Source organism: Emys orbicularis, chromosome 23, assembly GCF_028017835.1.
Source record: "Emys orbicularis isolate rEmyOrb1 chromosome 23, rEmyOrb1.hap1, whole genome shotgun sequence".
Lineage (NCBI taxonomy): Eukaryota > Metazoa > Chordata > Testudines > Emydidae > Emys > Emys orbicularis.
The window spans coordinates 9,675,231-9,697,126 of NC_088705.1; the positions used below are offsets into that span (position 1 = coordinate 9,675,231).

General features: G+C 44.9%; 1 protein-coding gene across 1 annotated transcript in view; it reads left to right on the forward strand.

Moving 5' to 3' along the window:
- The window catches only part of MAN1C1 (mannosidase alpha class 1C member 1), an 89,782-nt gene that overhangs the window by 63,232 nt on the left and 4,654 nt on the right, over window positions 1-21,896 (forward strand). Inside the window, exons 5-9 of the mRNA XM_065421682.1 lie at window positions 2,901-2,995; window positions 10,771-10,894; window positions 13,907-14,000; window positions 20,002-20,117; window positions 20,246-20,465. Coding sequence (XP_065277754.1) covers window positions 2,901-2,995; window positions 10,771-10,894; window positions 13,907-14,000; window positions 20,002-20,117; window positions 20,246-20,465 — 649 coding nt within the window. The remainder of the gene's footprint in view (window positions 1-2,900; window positions 2,996-10,770; window positions 10,895-13,906; window positions 14,001-20,001; window positions 20,118-20,245; window positions 20,466-21,896) is intronic.

The following is a 21,896-nucleotide window of genomic DNA, read 5'->3' on the forward strand; positions in this document are numbered from 1 at the left end:
TACAAGCCCCCCTCTGTGCCAGTCTGCAGTGGATACGAGTCTGTTACAACCCCCAGCTACCAGGCCATGGCTCTTTAACTCAGACTGTCACAACTCACGCTTTTAGCTCCGGAGGTTCCCGATTCAATCCCCATCTGTGAACCCATACGTGGGGATTCATCCGGGATTTGAGCCACCCGCTTCCTTTGAGAAGAGGAAGTGACTGATGTGACAACCACCCCCATGGCCAGCACACTGGGGATCGAGCCAGAGATCTGCCTGAGTTGCAACAGCTTGAGCTGAAGAGCTGTGGCTTTGTAGGGGGGGTGGTAACAACTCATATCCTATGTGGATCAGCACAGAGGGCGATTTGTAACACACGCTCACCACAGGGTTACACAAGGACTGATCCAAGCAAGTACAGCTGGTAGAACTGCCCCAACCCCTGGTTTCCCCACTCAGCCAGCAGAGGGGGGTGGAGCAACGTTCCAATGAGCACTAGGCCCGCAACGAATTCTGGCTAAATCAGAAGGTTCCCCCTGAAAACACTGCTCCCTCCTTCTCCCCCCTGCCCCTCCCAAATGCAGGCCATAGCTGAACACATAATCTGTCTCATAATATAGCTGTGCTGGAATTTTAAAACCAGATGTGAGGCGATCAAGAGATTACTCCTCTACCCTGAATATCTTCGGCAAACAGAAGGCCTGATCCCACTGATCTCAACGGGAGTTCTGCTGGCAGACGGCTGCAGGATTGGGCCTTAAGCAACGAGTAAATAACCTTTTCAAGAAACTCCCATATTGCTACAGGCCGGCTTCTGCTGGAGGGAGCTGCCCATGATAGAAGGAAATGACTAGTCTTTGCATTGTGATGCCATCGATTTGTGGAGGCCTGGGAGAAGCTCCATAATTAAGGCTGCATTTTGGATGAGATACAGGAATTTGTTCCTCCTGGGATTTCCCAGCTGGGAAAGCTCTCAAAGATCTAGTGCCCCATGCTGCAGCCCTTCATGCTCACAGCTTCCATTGACTTCAACTTGACAGAGAAGGAAGTGAGCCCCCAAAACCATAAAGCCTGGGCAGCAGGCTAGAGAGTGATCTTAGCAAACAGGTCAGTGTCTGTCCTGTATCGGTTCAGTGCCTCCCCCCTCGATAATCTAGTCACTTTCTCATGGCTTTCCCTTCTGAACCAGATCCCTCTACCTTCCTCTGCTGTGACAAAGGCCTCAGAGCCCATGACAAGCTCGGGTTTCCTCAGTGCTGTATTTCTCAGAGCAATCATTTCCTGCTTTCTTAAAACTGTTATGACAGCTTGGACTGAAATGGGGAGGTTAGAGGTAAAAGGCTTGTGCTTGATCTCTTGTCACTTACAGGCTTCTCTTGCTCAAGACTAATCTCTTGAGCGCAGATTATTGCTTGTATCAGTTTGTCCCAAAATAAATGTGCCTGGTGGCTTTGTGCGGCAAGCCCCCATAAACTATTATTTGATTAGAATAATATAACTCAGAAATTAGGAATTGAAAGGGTGATAACTTAGCCATGACAGGCCACGGATCCTCTCTGGAAATTTAGTGGTGCGTAAAGGAGTGTCTGTGTGTGTATGTATGTGTGTATAAAATATGTGTACTTGAAATTAGAAGTCATGTGAGCTATCAACAACCTGCTTTGTAAACCATGGCATGCTTCATCCTTAGAAATCTCCTTTAATTTTGATGTCTTCATTTCTGTTTCCCCCACTGCCCCATAACAAGTTCTTAAAAGGGGACCCTTTCTCCCCAAAGGCATGCTTTGCAGGATCAACTCAAATCAGCCCAGGAAGGCATATTCTTGTAACAATACTCTGAGCAAAGCTACCAGCCAGCTGCCCATCATTGGTGTTAGAGCAGCCAGCAGCATTAGAAGTGGAGACCTTTGTCCCAAGAAACTGGTCTTTGCTCAGTAGGTTAAAGGAGCAGTTCCAGGAGTTTAGGGAATGGAGATCTGTGCCACGTGGGCAGATCTCACGTTTTAGCACAGAAAGATACAGATGCATAATCCAGTTTATCTACTATTCCCCTAGCTAATGCAGAACTTGACTTCAAGTTCCAAGGGAAAGTACTTAGAAGGTTTCAGAGATTCAGCAATGGGTGGCTGTACATATACAGACACGAAGATCTCTAGGCAATGGGAAGCATACAGCTTTGAGAGTGGTTAGAACTGTGCAGAACTAGGACAATGAAACCCCAAGCCCAAGCCGAGCTCACTTAATGAGCCTGGGATGATCTCTGGTTTGATGAGGAAGCCATGGAAAACATGGTGGGTTTGTCCCGTAAAAGGGCAAAACTTGGCAGTTTTGGCTGTTTAACTTTGAATTTCTGGGTTCAAAGTAAAACTCACAAGGAGTGTGTCCATCAGAACCAGAACCAAGGGAAAAGGGTTCACGCAAACCCCAGTGCCCTGAAACTGCCAAATGTCCTAATGCCAGTTCTATTCCAACTGGGAACTTTAAAACTCATTAACCCAGGACTCTGCGTCAGAAGTTAACGGAACTGATCCTTGAACTTGGTTAGAAAGGGAGATCTCCTCTACTGTAACATGAGCCAACGCCGCAAAGCTCACATCCAGATTCAAAGTTTGAGGCCTGTTGGGATCCAGGATTTTAGACTGGTCTGTTGTGGATCTCCAGGGGCCATCCATAAATTCTGGTCCAGATCAAAACTTCCTCATGGGGTTTGGTTCAGGCCCATCCCAATATGTAGGTGTAGGGCTACCCCACTAATTGGAAATGAAAGCCCTGTAATGTCCCATTATTCTTACGCGCTTTATAACTGTGTCTGTCTGGGTGTGTATGGAAAAGTGAAGTGTAAGAAAACCAACATGACTGATACTATCAAGCAATACATTGTACATTTTAACTCTTTTCCTTTTTTATTTGTCTAACAGGTATTCAAGAACAAAGCTCTAGAACTTGGAGAGAAACTTCTACCAGCCTTTAACACCCCGACTGGTATCCCCCGGGGCGTCATAAATCTGGGCAGGCAAGACACACCTCATTACTTTCCCATCATTAGCAGTGGGTCTTATTTATGTGCTGAATACTTGTAAAGGAGTAACAACTGTTCCTAAGGGGCATTTTGCCTCTAAAAACATAAGAGCTGCTGTACTGGGTCAGACCATGGTCCATTTTGCCCAGGATCCTGTCTCCAGCAGTGTGGCCAGAGCTTCAGGAGAACTGTACAGAACAGGGCGATTATGGAGTGATCCATCCTTTTCTTCCACATCCAACTTCTAGTAATTAGAGATTTAGGGTTTCCCTGAACATGGGGTTGTGCCCCTGACCATCTTGGCTAATGCCGTTGATGGACCCGTTCTCCATGAACTTATTCATTTTTATTTAACCCAGTTATTCTTTTAGCATCTTTCTGTAGCATCTCCCCTCCTGACTCTTGGAGGATATTCGTTTTGGCAACTCAAACTTCAGGAGGCATCTTGGCAGTCATCAAGGGTGACTCACATTAAATCCAGCTGTGTTTTATTAATTTTTAAGCAGTCCACATTTTCTTCCTTCACTTCCTGGCAGAGCTGCCCCATGGGAATAGGATGTTCCCACTCACATTTGCCTTTGAATTTTATTGGTGGGCTTGCATTTAGAACTCCGCTTGCTCTGCACATTTTTGCAGTGTGCCAGGCTAGATGAATGATGCTACTTTTTTGGATCTGTACAAGCTCCAGGCCTGGGAGCTGAGAAATAGACTGTGGCAAATGACAGTTTTGTATCCAAATGTGTATAAATAGCCGTAGTCCATGTAGTTTTCTGCCTGCCTAGACTCCACAACATGCATGTCATTCACTTAGGCAACATCTACACTTAAACTGCTTCAGTGGCCCAGCTGCAGTGCTTCAGTGTAGAAACTCACCACAACGACAGGAGGGGCTCTCCCGTGGCTGTAGCTAATCCACCTCCCCAAGGGACAGTAGCTAGGTCGAGAGAAGAATTCTTCCATTGCACTAGCACTGTCTACACTGGGGGAGATTGGCATAGCCCATGTCTTGGGGGTGGAGGGGAAGGGATTTTTCACACCCCTGAGAGACACAGCTGTGCCGATGCAAGTTTTCAGTGTAGACCCGACCTTAGTGCTACAACACTGCCTGTGAGGTATGTGACATAAAGCGGGGCGCTGAGGCAGGTAGGTTAAATAACTTGCCCCCGGTCACTTAGTGGAAGAGACAAGAGTAGAACCCAAGAGTATTGATTCCCCGTCCCCAGTTCAGTACTGTATAGCACTTCCTGCCCAACAGGACTCGTTGGTTCATTTTGATGCCAACTAGCTGAAGTCCCTGGGATTTTAAAAACTGCACCCAGGCTGAAGCACAGAGAATAGGAAACATGAGTTAACAAAAAACCGTTCATCCTCCCCTCTACAACACTCAGAGCAGCAGCCTGGGAAGTTTTACCCCACATCGGCCATTGGGTTCCTTTCCCTGTAAAGTGCGAGATTTCGTTGAACGTGGAACACGGGGTGATCCATTGCTCAAATGTCACTGTCACCCTCTGCTTAACTCTACACGCAATGAAAACTTTGAACGTCTCCACCACCTTCATTGTATCCTTCTAGGAATGACATTCTGCATCGTGGCTTGATGATAAAGTCTCATGTGGTGCCTCTTTCTCAATACAAGCACAAGCACAGGATAACCTTTTGCAGAAACGCCATACCTCTCGCTACCCTTTGTAAAGACAATCAAGATGACAGAGTGCATCTGCCCAGATATCCTGAAATATCTTGCCGATGACCTTGGCTAATACTGAAGAAAATCAAAATAGCCGTAGGCTTCCTAAAACCAAGAATCTGCATTACTGGCTAGAGCTCTGAGAAGAGCATTGAAACTGGTTAGGGGGCCAGCAGTAACGATGTAGGAGCAAAGATGAAAAAAGCTAAATGTATGTAGCATGGCTATGGTGGGAACGTAACGAACAGCCTGCACTTGAAGGGTGAAAGCTCCCCAGAATGAGAGGAGTTGTTCAGTGGGATACAGTACATGGAGGTGTAAGAAGGAGCAGTGGGATGACCTTGAAAGAGGGGCTATTTAGTCTGAATATCGGGACAGACTTCCTACCAGTCAGATGCCAAAACCAACGGAAGGTTTTTCCTAACTAAAGCCCAGTCTCTCAACCCTTTTATTTCTACTTTTGCAACCAGGATCTGATAACTCACAGAAACCCAACAGGGTCCAGGCCCGATGAAGTTTCACAAACTCTTTTTTGGAATGTTCTTTACTGAAGTTTTGAGCACAACAAACATAAGACCTGGCATAAGGCCAGGTCTATGTAGAGGTTCTAATGAAGTGAAGAGAGAGATCATGCTGCTTCTGTTCCGATGGGCGCTACTGCCTTTTCTCCTCCACTCACTTCAGTGCCACCTCCTGCCCTTGCACTCTTGAATTCTGCAGTGGGTCTGCCCATTCCTTGTGCCATCAAGAATGCTCTGTCCAAGGTCCTAGAACATGCTGTTCATTCCAGCGGTCTACACGTCCTCTTCTCCTTCACCCTCTTTGATCTAATGCAGTCTGCCTCCACACTCTGTTCCAGAGAAATTATTGTCCAGAGTTACTAATGGCCTTCTCCTCTCTAAGGTCAAGGAGTGGTGGTTCTTCTTGATAGCTCTGCTTTTGTCACAGTTGATCACCCTTTCTTTAGCTTTTTCTCCTTTCTTTGCCTTCATAACTCTGTTCTCCTTATTCTCCTCCTGCCTTGCTGGATGCTCCTTCAGCATCTCCTTTGGGTGCTGATCACTCTTCCTTTGTCTGTTGAGATCCCTCAGGTTCTGTGCTCATTATCCCTCCCCCCCTCCTTCTAGCGCCATTTCTCTCTTAGAGATCTCATCCATTTCCACGGGTTTCTCTACATAGACCATTCCCATAACTTGCTCTCTAGCGCCAACCTCTCCCTTTCTGTCTCTAATGTCTCCCCCTGGATGTTCCTCCACAATGTCAAGCTCACTCTTTCTGATACTGAACTTCCAGATCCCTCTCCTACGCTCCCCCTTCTCTGTTATTAACAACTTCCACCATCTTTCCCATGTCCCAGGTTTGTCACCTCAGAGCAGTCTTCAGTTCTTCTCTTTCCTTTCCCCCCCATGATCAGACCCTTCCTAAATCCTGCAACTCCTACCTCTTCAATAGCACCAAAATCCATCCTTTCATCACTATTCCCACCATTGAAACCCAGGCCCATGCCTTGATCGTCTCGATTACTGGAATATTCTCCTTTCTGGCCCTCCATCCTTCCCTTCTCCCCCCTCAAGTGAGTCCCCACACTCCCTCCAGTCCCCTTTCCTTATTGATCCCTTGGTCTCTTTTTTTGCACTCCAGGCTTCCTGCTTTGTCTTCTGCTGCCTTCTGGGCTTTTCCTGTTTCCTGCCTGCCAGATGCCAATCCCCCCTTCACCTCTGTCCTCAAACCCACTGCTTCCAAAACCCCATCCTTCCCTCTAAGCAATAATCTTTCTAAGTGATTAGCCTGTATCTTGACTTGTGTGTTTGTTTCTTTCCTACTTTGGCATTTCGGGGCAAGGGCTGTGTCTTAGTCTCTGTTTGCAAAGCTCTGTGGAAATGCCCAGCTCGATGCTAAAAGACTTTTGATCATTATTAAATACCAGTATGTGTTTTTTGGAATAAGGTTACTATTAGAGCTGCATGTCTTCCCTTACCTTAAAGGCTAGCGTCATCATCAAGTCTTTGGAAGGAATGTTTCTCGGCTGTTAGGAGAGAAGCTAACGAGGAAGACCAAGTCCATTTGAGCTCCAGTGCTAGAACATGCTTTCTGCAGAGTGCCACTTCCTGCTTGTCTTCAATCCAGAGGGCTGGCGAAGGTGGAGTCTGTTTCTATATGATGGTGCTTCTTTGTTTGATCAACAAACCTCTCCCTAGGTCCTACTTCGAGTCCTTGGTGGACAACCCTTAGCAGCCTTTCAGCCAACGGTCTACACAAAGCATTTGGGATGGAGATTTTCAGGGCTATTTGTTTCAACTCCTGTCAGCTAGGAGTACTTCTGTCATAACCAGCACAGTCTTTAGCCTTGTCCAGTTGATTCAGAACATATCTAATTTGAAGCAGCTGTCCCATAGCTCAGTGGTTTGAGCATTGGCCTGCTAAACCTAGGGTTGTGAGTTCAGTCCTTGAGGGGGCCACTTGGGGATCTGGGGCAAAATCAGTACTTGGTCCTGCTAGTGAAGTCAGGGGGCTGGACTCGATGACCTTTCAAGGTCCCTTTCAGTTCTAGGAGATGGGATATCTCCATTAATTATTATTATTAGGTCAACTGCACCTGTGTTCCTCTTACTGGTCCACCAAAGACACCCACTCTCAACCTTTCTCAGCTGTCACCTGTCTTAGGTGGAGACATGCATCTCACTCCCTCCGAACCAGGGTATTTCTAGGCTGCACGACCCCCTGCCTACACTGTTATTTCTCCACTAAGCCTGACAGCCAAAATGGCCAGCGGCCAAACTTTGCGTTCTCCTCCAAGTCTATGAACAGTGTAATTGCCCACAGTTGTAAGGTACCACGCAGCTTTTCCTAAGCAAGCACGTTTATTCTTAAGGTGAAAAGCATTCCAGAGAAAACATATTAAAACAATAAAAGAATCTAAACATGTGCTAATAAGCTGACCAGAGATAATTTCCATCCCCAACAAGGTCTCTGGTTGGAGTCAGTCGTTCAGCCACACACAGAGATTTTCTTGTGGTGACGAGTTCATAACACCTTTTGCTCAGAACAAGAACCCCCATGAACAAGTTGGCCTGTCTTTTATATAGCGGGGGTCTTTGCTCTTGAGATTCCGGGAGCCGCTGGTCAGCAGACAATGGACCTTTCCCCAGGGCGTAGCTTCAAAAGGCTGGGGCTTTGCAGAACTGGAGATGGGGGGGCTACATTTGCGTTCACCTCCCTCAAGAGATTTCCTAGCAAACCCATTTAACCAAAGGTTCATTCTTGTAGTGCACATTGTTTAAAAGAGTCCTTTGAAGCTCACAGCACATCCCAGGCTTACACTAGCTATCTCCCCCCTGGAGACATTACCTACAATCCCAAAATAATACATAAATATCTGCATTTTGAATACAATGAGGAACTTAAACTTCATTCGGTAAGGTTTGTGCAGGAAGTTGCCCTCTCTGTCACAGCGGCTTATTAGGTGATTTCTGTTTGTGAGATCGTATTTTCCTATTTTTTCAATGCAGCAGTTAAAGAAAATATGATGATTAGGGTCCTAGTGGACAGATAAAGGAACACCCATGAGATCATTTAGTAGTGCATCCGTCCAACACCAGGATATAGTCTTGTATGGTAGATATAACCGATATTAAACTAATACTGCATTTAACCTCACTCAAAATGAGCTGGCATTTACTGTACCCTTCCTCCAAATATGGACAGTGGGATTCCTGCTGCTGAAATACAATCACTTTTGGAACAGCTGTTCTAACTGCACACAGCAAAGTTTGCAGCCAGTTTTGGACAGAAAGAGAAGAATACTCTATCAGTTTAAATTACAGGAGGAATAGGCTGTCTGCTGAAAGGTTTACTGCTTTTCTCTGGAGGCATAGAGAATAATTCAGCTCCTAAAAATGTTTTCTGCATTTCTCAGACAAGAGTAACATTTTTCTGGTGAAAGGTCATTAGTTTTAGCCTTCGATCGAGAGCAGAAATCCTTATCTTCTGATATAGAAGCGTTCAGGCGCCATCTAGTGTTTTCCCTCAGTTTCAGCGATGGTTCTGGCTACCCTAAAAAAGGAAGGTCCATGATTGGAAATACGTAATATTGTCAATATCTACCAAGAATCATGGTAATTGAGAGCTCAAGCCTGCATCACTGCTGGAAAGAGAACCGCTGAGCTTCCCTGGCCCAGCAGCTGCAGAGGCTATTTTGGGATCAGTCCCTCAAGATATAGGTCACTTTTCCTGTCTGTGTAGATTTGTGAGAGACATAATCGGTGCAGAGAGCTGTAATTTATAGCAGTGGGTTGGGGCAGGGAAAGGGTCGAGTAAAGAGTGAGTGAGAACGTTAGTGATCAGAAAGCTCCCCCTTTGGCAATCCATTTCCACCCAGTGCGAGGCCTTATCACCACAGGACCCCCATGTGTATGCACTGCTGTTTTACCATTAGAACACACTCCCCATTTACTCACACCGTGCTGATGCAGTAACAGAGATGGGGATTTTTTCCTTTCTGCCCGGAGTTGGCAGAACTGGAGATTAGCATAAAGAATAGTGGCTTGTGGGAGGAGGGAGAGGGGAAGGGTCTGGTGAGAGTAGATCCAAACAAACAACCAAACAAGTGTGTAACAATCAGCTTTATACAGTGTCTGCTAGCTTTCCGTGGGTGTATCTGGCCCTCCGTTCTTTGCAAGGTCTGTAAGATGAGGCCCAGGAAGTCACGGTGTCTCAGAGTAGAACATTGGGCTGCCTTGATATTAGAACCCAGGATGTTTTTTGTACGTGTCACGTCTATCCCAGTACCTGTGGGCGTTTCCCCTTCCCATGCGTTGTGCAGCGCTGTGTGCTGATTTGGTTGCTGCCCCGCCCACCCACGCACCCACCCAGTGGGCTAACAGCATTTTGGGCTGTATGAGTAGGGGCATTGCCAGCAGATCAAGGGACGCGATCATTCCCCTCTATTCGACATTGGTGAGGCCTCATCTGGAGTACTGTGTCCAGTTTTGGGCCCCACACTACAAGAAGGATGTGGAAAAATTGGAAAGAATCCAGCGGAGAGCAACAAAAATGATTAGGGGGCTGGAGCACATGACTTATGAGGAGAGGCTGAGGAAACTGGGATTGTTTAGTCTGCAGAAGAGAAGAATGAGGTGGGATTTGAAAGCGGCTTTCAGCTACCTGAAAGGGGTTTCCAAAGAGGATGGATCTAGACTGTTCTCAGTGGTAGCAGATGACAGAACAAGAAACAATGGTCTCTAGTTGCAGTGGGGAAGGCTTAGGTTGGATATTAGGACAAACTTTTTCACTAGGAGGGTGGTGAAGCACTGGAATGGGTTACCTAGGGAGATGGTGGAATCTCCTTCCTTAGAGGTTTTTAAGGTCAGGCTTGACAAAGCCCTGGCTAGGATGATTTAGTTGGGGATTGGTCCTTCTTTGAGCAGGGGGTTGGACTAGATACCTCCTGAGGTCCCTTCCAACCCTGAGATTCTATGATTCTATGGTATTAAATGTAGAGGCATACAAAGCATGTGAGGATGCTTTTGGGGCAAGGTGCTGTATAAGTGCAGATTAGAGGTAGTGCTGCACCTCAAAACTAGGCTTTCAAGCCTCCCGAACTTCCAGGAATCCGGGGCTTTGGATTAGCCCATTGTAGGGATGAGCCATCTGGGAAACCTGGGTTCAGATTCCGTCCTCCCTCTGTGCCTTCCTGCCAATGCAGCACTTGTGTGAGTTTGCATCAAGGGGCTGGTTCAAGCCCATCTCTGTGTAGGAGATTGTGGTTATTTGAGATTGCCTTGTCCAGTGGACCTGCTCAGCCGGCTTATTTGCTTTGGGCCAAACCACCCCTATAAAGCTAAGAACTCTTTGGTGTCACTAATTGTTCGATACACAAGGTCCCTGTAAACTTGCGAATGTCCTTGAGCCATATTGGTTAAAAGCAAAATTCTCCACACCATTGGCATCTAGTAGGGGTTTCACACCGCAGAGCGAATGCAGGATCTGCCCAGGGGATACGGAGGGCAAGCTTTGCCCTGGGCTTGTAGAGAAACCTGCTGTGTTTGCTTGGTAATGAAGGCTCCCTATTTTGTCCTCACAGTGGCATGAGCTGGAGTTGGGGCTGGGCCTCTGCAGGAAGCAGTATCTTGGCAGAATTTGGCACCCTGCATTTAGAATTCCTGCACCTCACGGAGCTCTCCGGAAACCCAGTGTTTACAGAAAAGGCAAGTACTTAACTACTCATTCTTTACTGAAATGATTCTTATGTACCCGTCACCCTGGCATCTGGGCTTATGACATAAAGTAGCATGTTACATGCAGCCGCCCAGAGCAGACAGTGCAGCTAGCCATCCTTGCTCTACCACCCCAGCTCACCATAAGAGAAACCTTTCTGGTGACGATCCAGAGACAGACACGTGACCATAAATATGTGCCTTGCGGGCTGGGGAGGTCACTAACGGGATCTGGCAGCCAGGGACTCTCCCCTGCAAATGCCTGGCCTCCAGCCTGTCAGCACAAGCACTTCAGCTGATCCCAGCCTCCAGTGGCAGAATTCCAGATGCCGTGCTGACTGTCCCACTGTAGGGTCCTTATTTCTTTACATCAAGTCAGTGTATCATGTGAGAGAATTTACTGAATAACTCGTGTACGCACCACGCCGATGAGCCTAATGACTCCTTCTGTGATGGAGTCTGGAGCACTGGTTATATTTTTTAAGGACTGAGTTTCATATCTATGCACCAGTCTTGTGCATTGACCACACTCTTACCTGTCGGAGGTTCTGGTGCTCCACTTGGGGTTGGAAGACTCCTAAGATTTTTTTTTTTCTAGTTACATTTTTTTTGGCCCTTCCACATTCCTGCTTCCTGCAGTGGTGATGACTGGCAGATGCCTTCGTTTTTGTGTGCCTTGGTCTTAGTAAGTTGAGGCAAAAAGCTAGTCCTAAATACAGAGGCACAGGCTATATTAACCTGTGTGGTGCATCCCACAACAATAATGGTTAATAACTCTGGTATGTTAATATTACCGCACTGCAGCCGTGGAGAATTGCTACTCTAAACTGACTTTAAATGCAATGCTCCAGCCATCAGGATTTTCGCAAAGGTCTCCTATGTGGGAAAGGTCTGACAGCTGACACATAGGATTCCTTTTGTAACTTCTAAATTTAAAATCTATGAATATTACATGTTACCTTGAGGTTTTTTTTCACATGATCTTATAGTGCATGTGAGAGCAACTTAATATACTGTAGGATACTAGCTATCATTAGCTTTCCCCACATGTTCCCTGAGGAACTCACTCTGAGGGAGACAAATCACTCCAATTAGAATCAGAACCTCCCCTGTGAGTCTGATGAAAATGGATCACACCCAGAGTACCAGTGTGTGGTGAAAATACTTAGATTGTTCTCCCTGTATTTCCAGGTAAATAGCTTGAGAACAGATTGTTCGCAGGATGTTTCACAGTGCTAGCCTGCCACCCTGCTTGCTCAGTGATTTTGGGGTCAGGGAGAGAGACGCAGAATGGAAAGGGGATGCGGGAGCGTGGTAGAGAAAAGTTAACAGAGACCATGAAAAAATAATGAGAGATACAATGTCAAATAGGAGAGAGAAGCAGAAAATGAAGGAAAAGAGGAAACTGAATGGGAAAGATAAGGAAAAAATGGAAATGTGGAACGAAGAAGGGAGGCTAATAATACAAGAGGAAAATGATAACGATAAATTGCAGAAAGGAGAGAAAAAAGAGAGAGGGAATGAAAGAAGAGAGAGATACAAGAAAGGAAAGTGGGTGGGGTGGGAAGGAGAACTGAGTGAGGGACTGAAGGGCAGATGTGTGCCAAAAACACAAGGGGTGGGCAAAGGGGGGAGCGGGCAGTGTTTAAATCTAGGATTAATCCCAAATTCCTTGTTGTTAAATTGTGCTGTATTGGGATAGTCTGTCCCCCCCATCTCCCTGGAAGTCAATCAAGTTCCCCTTTTCTGGCTGCAAACCCAGCAAACGAATTAGGGTGAGAACCTTTTCTGTAGTGGCTTCTCCCACCCTGAACATGCTCATTATATTCCACTGCAAATGTATGGGGTTAAAGATAACACCATGCGAGAGAGGAAGCACAGGAGGATATGGGCTCAGCCAGCCATCCAGAGGGAAATGACTTCAGAGGAGCAAATCAACTCATTAGCATGCAGCTTGGGACCCGTGTGATTTTTAATGGGAATAATGTCCATCTGTGTCTTTGTTCAAACAGGTCATTAATGTGCCATGCTACTAAACTTCAGTAAACGTCGGGCAGCATGATCACTTCCTTGGAAACACTGACTTAAATCTGTGTGGCCAGCTTTTGGCATATAAATTGTCTAATCGTCTAAAAGGTTTAGAGTATATAAGCTGCTGTGTAGGTTACAATGGAATATATATACTGCATACAATTTATTTTCATCCGTTACGTAAAAGTCCTGTAGTGTTTAGTAGGGTTGAAACCAACAGAGGCTCTGTAGGAATTAAGTGGGGCTGTTCTAGGAATTAAAGGCTCTGATTCAGCAAGGTATTTAAGCACATGCCTACATTTAAGCATGGGAGCAGTCCCATTGAATTCAAAGTTAAGCAAGTGCTTATGTACCTTGTGGAATTGGGACGTAGGTGAGACTCTAGAAATTATTCTAAAAAGCTATAGAATTTAATAACGACTATTATCCCCTGGGCCTCAGAATTCCTATAGAAAGGTCACTCTCTTGAGGACCCTTCCCTAAGGGGTATGATAGTTTTCATTTCCCAATCCTGAAACAATAGCAGCATTTACAATAAATGACACTGTCCTTGGACCATTGCTTGTCCAACTGGATGTTAAAACCAATAGGGAAAAAATGGTTCTCATTAAACTCTGAGGATAGACAAGAAGCAATGGGCTTAAATTGCAGCAAGAGAGGTTTAGGTTGGAGATTAGGAAAAACTTCCTTACTGTCAGGGTGGTTAAGCACTGGAATAAATTGCCTAGGGCGGTTGTGGAATCTCCATCGTTGGAGGTTTTTAAGAGCAGGTTAGACAAATGCCGGTTAGGAATGGTCTAGTTATTACTTAGTCCTGCCTTGGGTGCAGGGAACAGGACTAGATGACGTCTTGAGGTCCCTTCCAGTCCTATGATTCTAATTGCAAAGTTTCGCTAGTTTCACTTATAGTGCAGAAATGTTGGATTTCTTAATGGAAAAATAGAAAGTGTCTTGTCCGTTTCCTCTTTGTAGGTGATGAACATCCGCAAAGTCCTGAACAGAATTGAGAAACCGCAGGGCCTGTATCCTAACTTTCTCAGCCCAGTCACTGGGAACTGGGTACAGCGTAAGTATCGCTCTCTCATTCCGAGCTGTGCTCAGGAAATGCTACTGATGCATTTCAGAATTTACGCTGTTCTTTAGAAGGTGATTTGTAACTGCAAGAACAGCGAGCCAAGGAAATTTCTCATCTGCCTGATAAAAGCCCTCACTAATGCTGGGCAAGGAACTCATTATCCATGGTGATTAGATAAAGGTAACCTTATTGAGAAGATGCAGTATAATCATCTTTCACAGGAATCTTATTCCCAGCTGAGTATCTTACCTCCAAAGTGAGGGTTAGGACCCATAGTACTACACATGGTAGGATTATGCTACATGATTCATTAAAAGTTGGCATGTCTCTTTAAGGCCCCCATCCTCTCTTCAGTGATCCCATTGTCCTCCCTGGGAGTTACACATGAAAGCTACAGGATGAGACCAAAGAGATTTGGTTAGTTACTATATTTAATGCAGCAAGTAAGAAATCACCTGGAGAAGCAGTAAGAGAGTGGAGTTTGAGATCCTCCCCAGAAAACAACGTGGGGAATATAAGGACTGAAGGAAGCCTGCTCTGCTATCCCTCTAGCCAGTCTCATACAAGCACTAACGCACCCATTACTATGGTACTTGCTGTTGGATTTTCCTATTGATGCAATGAGTGGGATGCGTGTGTGTGTCTGTCTGTCTCTTACATCACTATGAGGAATGCAAGACTGGTCCAGGGGGAAAATACAGGTGTGCAAGAGGGAGGAACATGCGGGATCATGAGCACAGTAGAACAGTGTCTTTATTCTGATCCTGCCTCTTCCTAAGCCACTTCACCCTTCCAATACCCAGAGAAAAGGCCGGCAACGTCTGTTCTGTTGTTCAAAGGCAAAATCTTGCTCTCCAGTTTGTACGTCAATCCTGACGCCTCTGTTCCACTTCTCCCCATTTGTGCAGAACCCCTTCCTCTGCCCTTCCCACCCCGTTGCATTACTGGTCTGACAGCAGAATTTTACTCAAGGCATTGCTATTTACAATAAACCAGGAAGTAAAGTAGAGGCTGCTTTTAATTTGGCCTCCTCAGTGGATTCAAAATGGTCCCAATTAAGCAAAGTTCAGTGAAACAGTTTTTGCCTCATGTCTCTGCAACTCTGTTCGGTCCCCTGGATCACGTGTGACCTTTCTAAGCACTATATTAGTAGCGCTAATTGTAATTGACAGGGCAGTTGCACAGTTGCCATTGTATGAGACGGCTGAGAGAGCACTAGCTGTGATCAATCCCTGACCTTTAACTGCCCTAGCAACACCTCTTCACAGTAATTGACAAGGCTTGTGTTGAAAATAGTCCCAGCAAAACACCTTGAACAATTACAATTGTCCCAGTAAACCAGACCTTCAGTGAGAAAAAAGTCAGTTCCCCGGTTCGTCCCATTAATTGACTTTCTGAATCATCCACATCCCCTTGTAAGTGGCTTCACCTGTCCCTTCACATTTGTGTTTGCAGAGTTATTGCAACGTTTCCACTTCAAAAATTAATCTTGCCTCCTAGTGCTACATCCTTGTGATGATATTTTCTTTAGGTCATTACCGTTTGCATCAGCATGGTACGTTTCCCCAGACAAAAGTGCTAGTCCTGCCTGCTTTGCAGCACAGAGGGGGAGAATAATGTGACTCACATTTGTCAGTGTTTCATTCTGATAACTTTCAGAGTAGCAGCCGTGTTAGTCTGTATCCGCAAAAAGAACAGGAGTACTTGTGGCACCTTAGAGACTAACAAATTTATTAGAGCATAAGCTTTCGTGGGCTACAGCCCACTTCTTCGAATGCATCCGAAGAAGTGGGCTGTAGTCCACGAAAGCTTATGCTCTAATAAATTTGTTAGTCTCTAAGGTGCCACAAGTACTCCTGTTCTTTATTCTGATAACTGGTTGCTAATGCATCACTTCCCAAAGAGCTGCGTCCATATTCTTCTAAGTGTAAGTGACTAGATTTAAGTGTGTAGAATACCTTCCATGTATTCAGTGTTAATCCATTTTGGCCACCAATTCGGTTCCATTTAAAGCCACTAATTTAATCCATTTTAGGCATCCTGCTCCCATTTTTTGTGATGCTTGTAGGGATCCCCAGAGGTTTGCTGGGGCACCACGCTGGTTAATAACTGCCCCTGTTTAGATGGTTTGGAGTGAGCTGGAGGCATAGTTGGCGCCACAGGACTAGAGAAAAATTCACCAGTTGGCTAAGCCAGGAGCTGGCTTGATGGCACCTCAAACTGCTTCTGGCAGTAGCACGTAAGCTGGCCTCGTGATCTGAATCTGATATCCAGGGAGCCGAGAGACTGCTCAGCCTAGGAACTCGCTGATGGACCTAAGAGTCAGCTGGTGGCAGATGCCAAGGTAGAGAGAGACTGTAGCTGTTGCCTGCCACAGGGACTGTCATAGGTGCCAGTCTTTCATTTTCTTTCTCTTTGTTAAAGCTGTTTGCAGTAAGCCCTTTTTCTTAGAATTGTCATGTTTTCCCTAAAACCAGAGCAAATGATCAGACCACCCCAATGAGAAGGAACGCTGGCGCTCTGCTAGCTGCAGTAGTTAGCTTTTGAAAGTTAAAGCACAGCCCCCTGCTGAAATTAATGGCTTGTTTACACACACAGCCTGGGAGGCAAATTCTGGCCTTGCTTTTAACATGTGGAAAACAATTCTGCCCTAGTGCTCTTCCTTTGGTGATTGTTCTGACACGCCTAGGCTCATACACCTTCCATTTAAAGACAATCTGAAGCCTGTATTTGTAAAATATTCTATCCTCTTTCCCGAATCTGCGTTTCGAATCTCATTGTTTTGCCATGGATTATTCTGTGGTTCATTGGCCACATACTTTATCAGAGATGTTGCTCTTCAGGTCAGTCAAATGCGTGGCTGTTGATCTCTCTTCTAGATAGGATTTAGAATTCAAAATCAACCTCAGGACTTGATATGCACACACAGAAAAGTGGAAAAACAGAATAGCTAATCCGAAAAACTTACTGTATCTACTTAATGTTTAAAATGAAATCATGCAGACATGTAGGTGGGTAACCCTGGCTAATAGGTCTAGTCCGTTCCATATTTAAATGGCTAGGAGAAGTATTTTTTCTTGCTCATTTGAAGGGTGAACTTGGCTGCTCCAAAGAAGTAGGGTTGGGTTTTCCCCCTATTGCATTTTAAAGATGTAAATCTGTCCTGCTGTTTCCCATGCTGATTCCCCAGGCAGAAACCTGCAGCTGCGCTGTCAGACCTGCTTCCCATAGTGATTGTTTAGCATTCTCCTCTTCAGTAAGGTCATACCACTATATAATCTGAGCAGGCAGCCTTGGAAATCTGATTTCCCCACAAGTAAATATTCAGTGCACATCTCCCCACCTGGCTTTATTTTAATATAACTGAAACCTAGGACTTCCGCATGCGGGCTGTATCACACTCCAGGTAGGGACTAGAAACCGCTAGTCCCCTTTAGCAGCCAGGGTGCCCTCTGCTGGCAGTTCTGTCCAATCATCCTTTTTCTGCTGCAATGCCGATATCCAATTCGTATTCTCCCCTTCTTCCGTTTGTTACACCCCCTCTCCAGGAGGGGACGAGTGAGAGGTAGGGCCACATCCTCAAAGGTAGTTAGGTGTCTAACTCCCATTATTTTCAATGAGCGTTAGGCACCTAAATATTTTGAGGATGTGGCCCGTGATGTCCAGTGGACATGCATAGTTGCAGATTCATCCATGTATGTGTCCGATCTCAGTTTGTTAGCCCAGGATATGGTTTTTATCTCATAAACAGGAAGCGTCTTCAATTTATCATGTAAATAACCCTGGCAAGTAAAAGCTTTGAGTAGTTTTATTAAGGGTACGTGGTAAAAGACCATTTTAACTGGCACGTGGTAAAAGACCAAATGTTTTCCTTATGGTTACACTTTCCTTCTTAATTTTCTAAACAATTTAATGCTAGCTTCCAAAAGAAAACCGAAAAGGGGGCAGAAATGAGTTAAGCTATTTAATAAGGGCGGAATATATGATGAATATAGGCAAACAACACAGGAATGCAGGGGCAAGATTAGAAAGGCAAAGGCACAAAATGAACTCAAACTAGCTACAGGAATAACGGGAAACAAGAAGACTTTTTATCAATACATTAGAAGCAAGAGGAAGACCAAAGACAGGGTAGGCCCACTGCTTAGTGAAGAGGGAGAAACAGTAACAGGAAACTTGGAAATGGCAGAGATGCTTAATGACTTCTTTGTTTCGGTCTTCACCGAGAAGTCTGAAGGAATGCCTAACATAGTGAATGGTAATGGGAAGGGGGTAGGTTTAGCAGATAAAATAAAAAAAGAACAAGTTAAAAATCACTTAGAAAAGTTAGATGCCTGCAACTCACAAGGGCCTGATGAAATGCATCCTAGAATACTCAAGGAGCTAATAGAGGAGGTATCTGAGCCTCTGAGCTAATAGAGGAGGTATCTGAGCTATTATCTTTGGAAAATCATGGGAGACAGGAGAGATTCCAGAAGACTGGAAAAGGGCAAATATAGTGCCCATCTATAAAAAGGGAAATAAAAACAACCCAGGAAACTACAGACCAGTTAGTTTAACTTCTGTGCCAGGGAAGATAATGGAGCAAGTAATTAAGGAAATCATCTGCAAACACTTGGAAGGTGGTAAGGTGATAGGGAACAGCCAGCATGGATTTATAAAGAACAAATCGTGTCAAACCAATCTGATAGCTTTCTTCGATAGGATAACGAGTCTTGTGGATAAGGGAGAAGCTGTGGATGTGGTATACCTAGACTTTAGTAAGGCATTTGATACGGTCTCGCATGATATTCTTATCGATAAACTAGGCAAATACAATTTAGATGGGGCTACTATAAGGTGGGTGCATAACTGGCTGGATAACCGTACTCAGAGAGTTGTTATTAATGGTTCCCAATCCTGCTGGAAAGGCATAACGAGTGGGGTTCCGCAGAGGTCTGTTTTGGGACCGGCTCTGTTCAATATCTTCATTAACGACTTAGATATTGGCATAGAAAGTACGCTTATTAAGTTTGCGGATGATACCAAACTGGGAGGGATTGCAACTGCTTTGGAGGACAGGGTCATAATTCAAAATGATCTGGACAAATTGGAGAAATGGTCTGAGTTAAACAGGATGAAGTTTAACAAAGACAAATGCAAAGTGCTCCACTTAGGAAGAAAAAATCAGTTTCACACATACAGAATGGGAAGAGACTGTCTAGGAAGGAGTACGGCAGAAAGGGATCTAGGGGTTATAGTGGACCACAAGCTAAATATGGGTCAACAGTGTGATGCTGTTGCAAAAAAAGCAAACATGATTCTGGGATGTATTAACAGGTGTGTTGTGAGCAAGACACGAGAAGTCATTCTTCCGCTCTACGCTGCTCTGGTTAGGCCTCAGCTGGAGTATTGTGTCCAGTTCTGGGCACCGCATTTCAAGAAGGATGTGGAGAAATTGGAGAGGGTCCAGAGAAGAGCAACAAGAATGATTAAAGGTCTTGAGAGCATGACCTATGAAGGAAGGCTGAAAGAATTGGGTTTGTTTAGTTTGGAAAAGAGAAGACTGAGAGGGGACATGATAGCAGTTTTCAGGTATCTAAAAGGGTGTCATAAGGAGGAGGGAGAAAACTTGTTCACCTTAGCCTCTAAGGATAGAACAAGAAGCAATGGGCTTAAACTGCAGCAAGGGAGGTCTAGGTTGGACATTAGGAAAAAGTTCCTAACTGTCAGGGTGGTTAAACACTGGAATAAATTGCCTAGGGAGGTTGTGGAATCTCCATCTCTGGAGATATTTAAGAGTAGGTTAGATAAATGTCTATCAGGGATGGTCTAGACAGTATTTGGTCCTGCCATGCGGGCAGGGGACTGGACTCGATGACCTCTCGAGGTCCCTTCCAGTCCTAGAATCTATGAATCTATGAATTGTTCTGACTGGTAAAGCGACCGTGCATCGTAAATCGTGTGCACAAGTAGTTATGCAGCAATCTCTTGTTGGCTTCCACCATTGCAGACCACGTCTCCGTTGGAGGTCTGGGGGACAGCTTTTATGAATATCTGATCAAATCCTGGCTGATGTCAGACAAGAGAGACACTGACGCTAAAAAGATGTATAATGATGCACTAGAGGTAAGTTCGATTGCTTCTGCAGCTGTATTTCTTATAAGGAATATTTTGTCCAACAGAATGTTAGTCAAAGCAGTTTGTTTTTCCTTCCTGCAAGATGTGTTCAGATATTGATTTTTAATACATTTTAGGCTATAGAAAAACATTTGGTTAAAAAATCTGCCGGAGGATTGACCTACATTGCAGAATGGAGAGGTGGCATCTTGGATCACAAAATGGGCCATTTGGCTTGCTTCTCTGGTGGCATGATCGCCCTTGGAGCAGAACAAGCAGCGGAAGAGAAAAAGCAACATTATCTGGATCTAGCTGCAGAGATTACCCACACGTGTCATGAATCTTATGCACGCTCAGGTAAACATTGTGGATTAAAGTACTGCTGATAAATTACTGTGGTAGGTAAGGATTTACAGCCGCTAAAAAAATGAATCTCGCATGCGAAAGGATTGCAGTAATTCTTTGGCACTTCTGCAGCATCTTCCATCAAAATAAGAGGGCTTTTAACATTCATCTGTCCTTGCCGCACCCCTGTGAGAAAAGTCAATATTGGTATCCCCCTTCTAGATAGGGAAACTGAGGCATAGAGAGGCTGAGTGACTTACGCAAAGTCATACAAGAAACCAGCGGCAGAGCTGGTAACTGACCAAGACCTACTGAACCCCGGTCCTGTGCTCTAATCACAAAGCCACACTTTCTGCCTATAAAAGGAGTAATCTGTGTTCCTATATATCAGCACTTTGAGGTATTGCCATAAAAAATGGAGTAAAGCACTGATCTGCCTTTAATTCCTCCCACCATATGCAACTGAAACAAGCTAAATGGGCAGTTGAGCATTGTGTAGGGTGTTAGAAACAGGGAATTGAGTTCTGTTATTCCTTCTTAAAACGAACCCAAACCATAAATCCCTACTGCAGCCTTCCTAAGAGAAGATTGCATAAGTCTCTCCATATTTCCCCACATTCAGTAAAATCTTTCTCATTCACATAGTGTTCTTCACAAACAACATGTGTTGAATATTTGTTTTCACGTAAGGCATTCAATGCAGGCATATAAAGACTAACCATGCTAACAACAGGACAAATGTGGCGATCCCTTGGCAAGTCACAGTTCAAGCTAGAAGTGCTTGTCTTAAATGTGGATAATGACACTCATCTCCTTTATAAAGCACTTTGAGATCCACAGATGAAAAGCATTTATAAAAGTGCCAGGTATTGGTATTATTATAGTGTGTAATTTGGCAAGATCATATAACCAAAAAGATGCTGATGATGACTCGAGGGCTGTGGTTAGCTCTACACACACCCAGCTTCAACATGCTTGTAATTATTTGGACTTTGTTCCTTTCTTTATGAGCATTTGTCTAGCACATCTGAGTATATGTAGTTGCAGTCTGCTGTCCAGGAGGCTCGCCTGCAATGTGCCTCTCTTTGATAACTGTTCCTTTTGATTGTTTCACGTCTTAACTGCATCAACAAGCACATATTTATGAGCTGCGTCTAGCTCATTTGCCTAAAGCAGCTCTAACAAACTTCAAGCCAAGCTGGAATTGTATTTTCAAACTCTTTTCACAGGACTTGCAGAACTGCAGCTAGGCCGTCTGAGCTAACAACCCGCAGGCTGCAACTGCCTGGAGCCATTTTTCACCTTCAACTGTATCCGTCACCATCGAAAACACAGCACTAAGCCTGCCATTAGCAGCTACCCTGCTGTTGTATCAGCCAGCTCGCAGTGTTTCAGACAGCGGCTGTGCACGTAACCTTTTCCCTGGTTCTCAGGAAACAATGC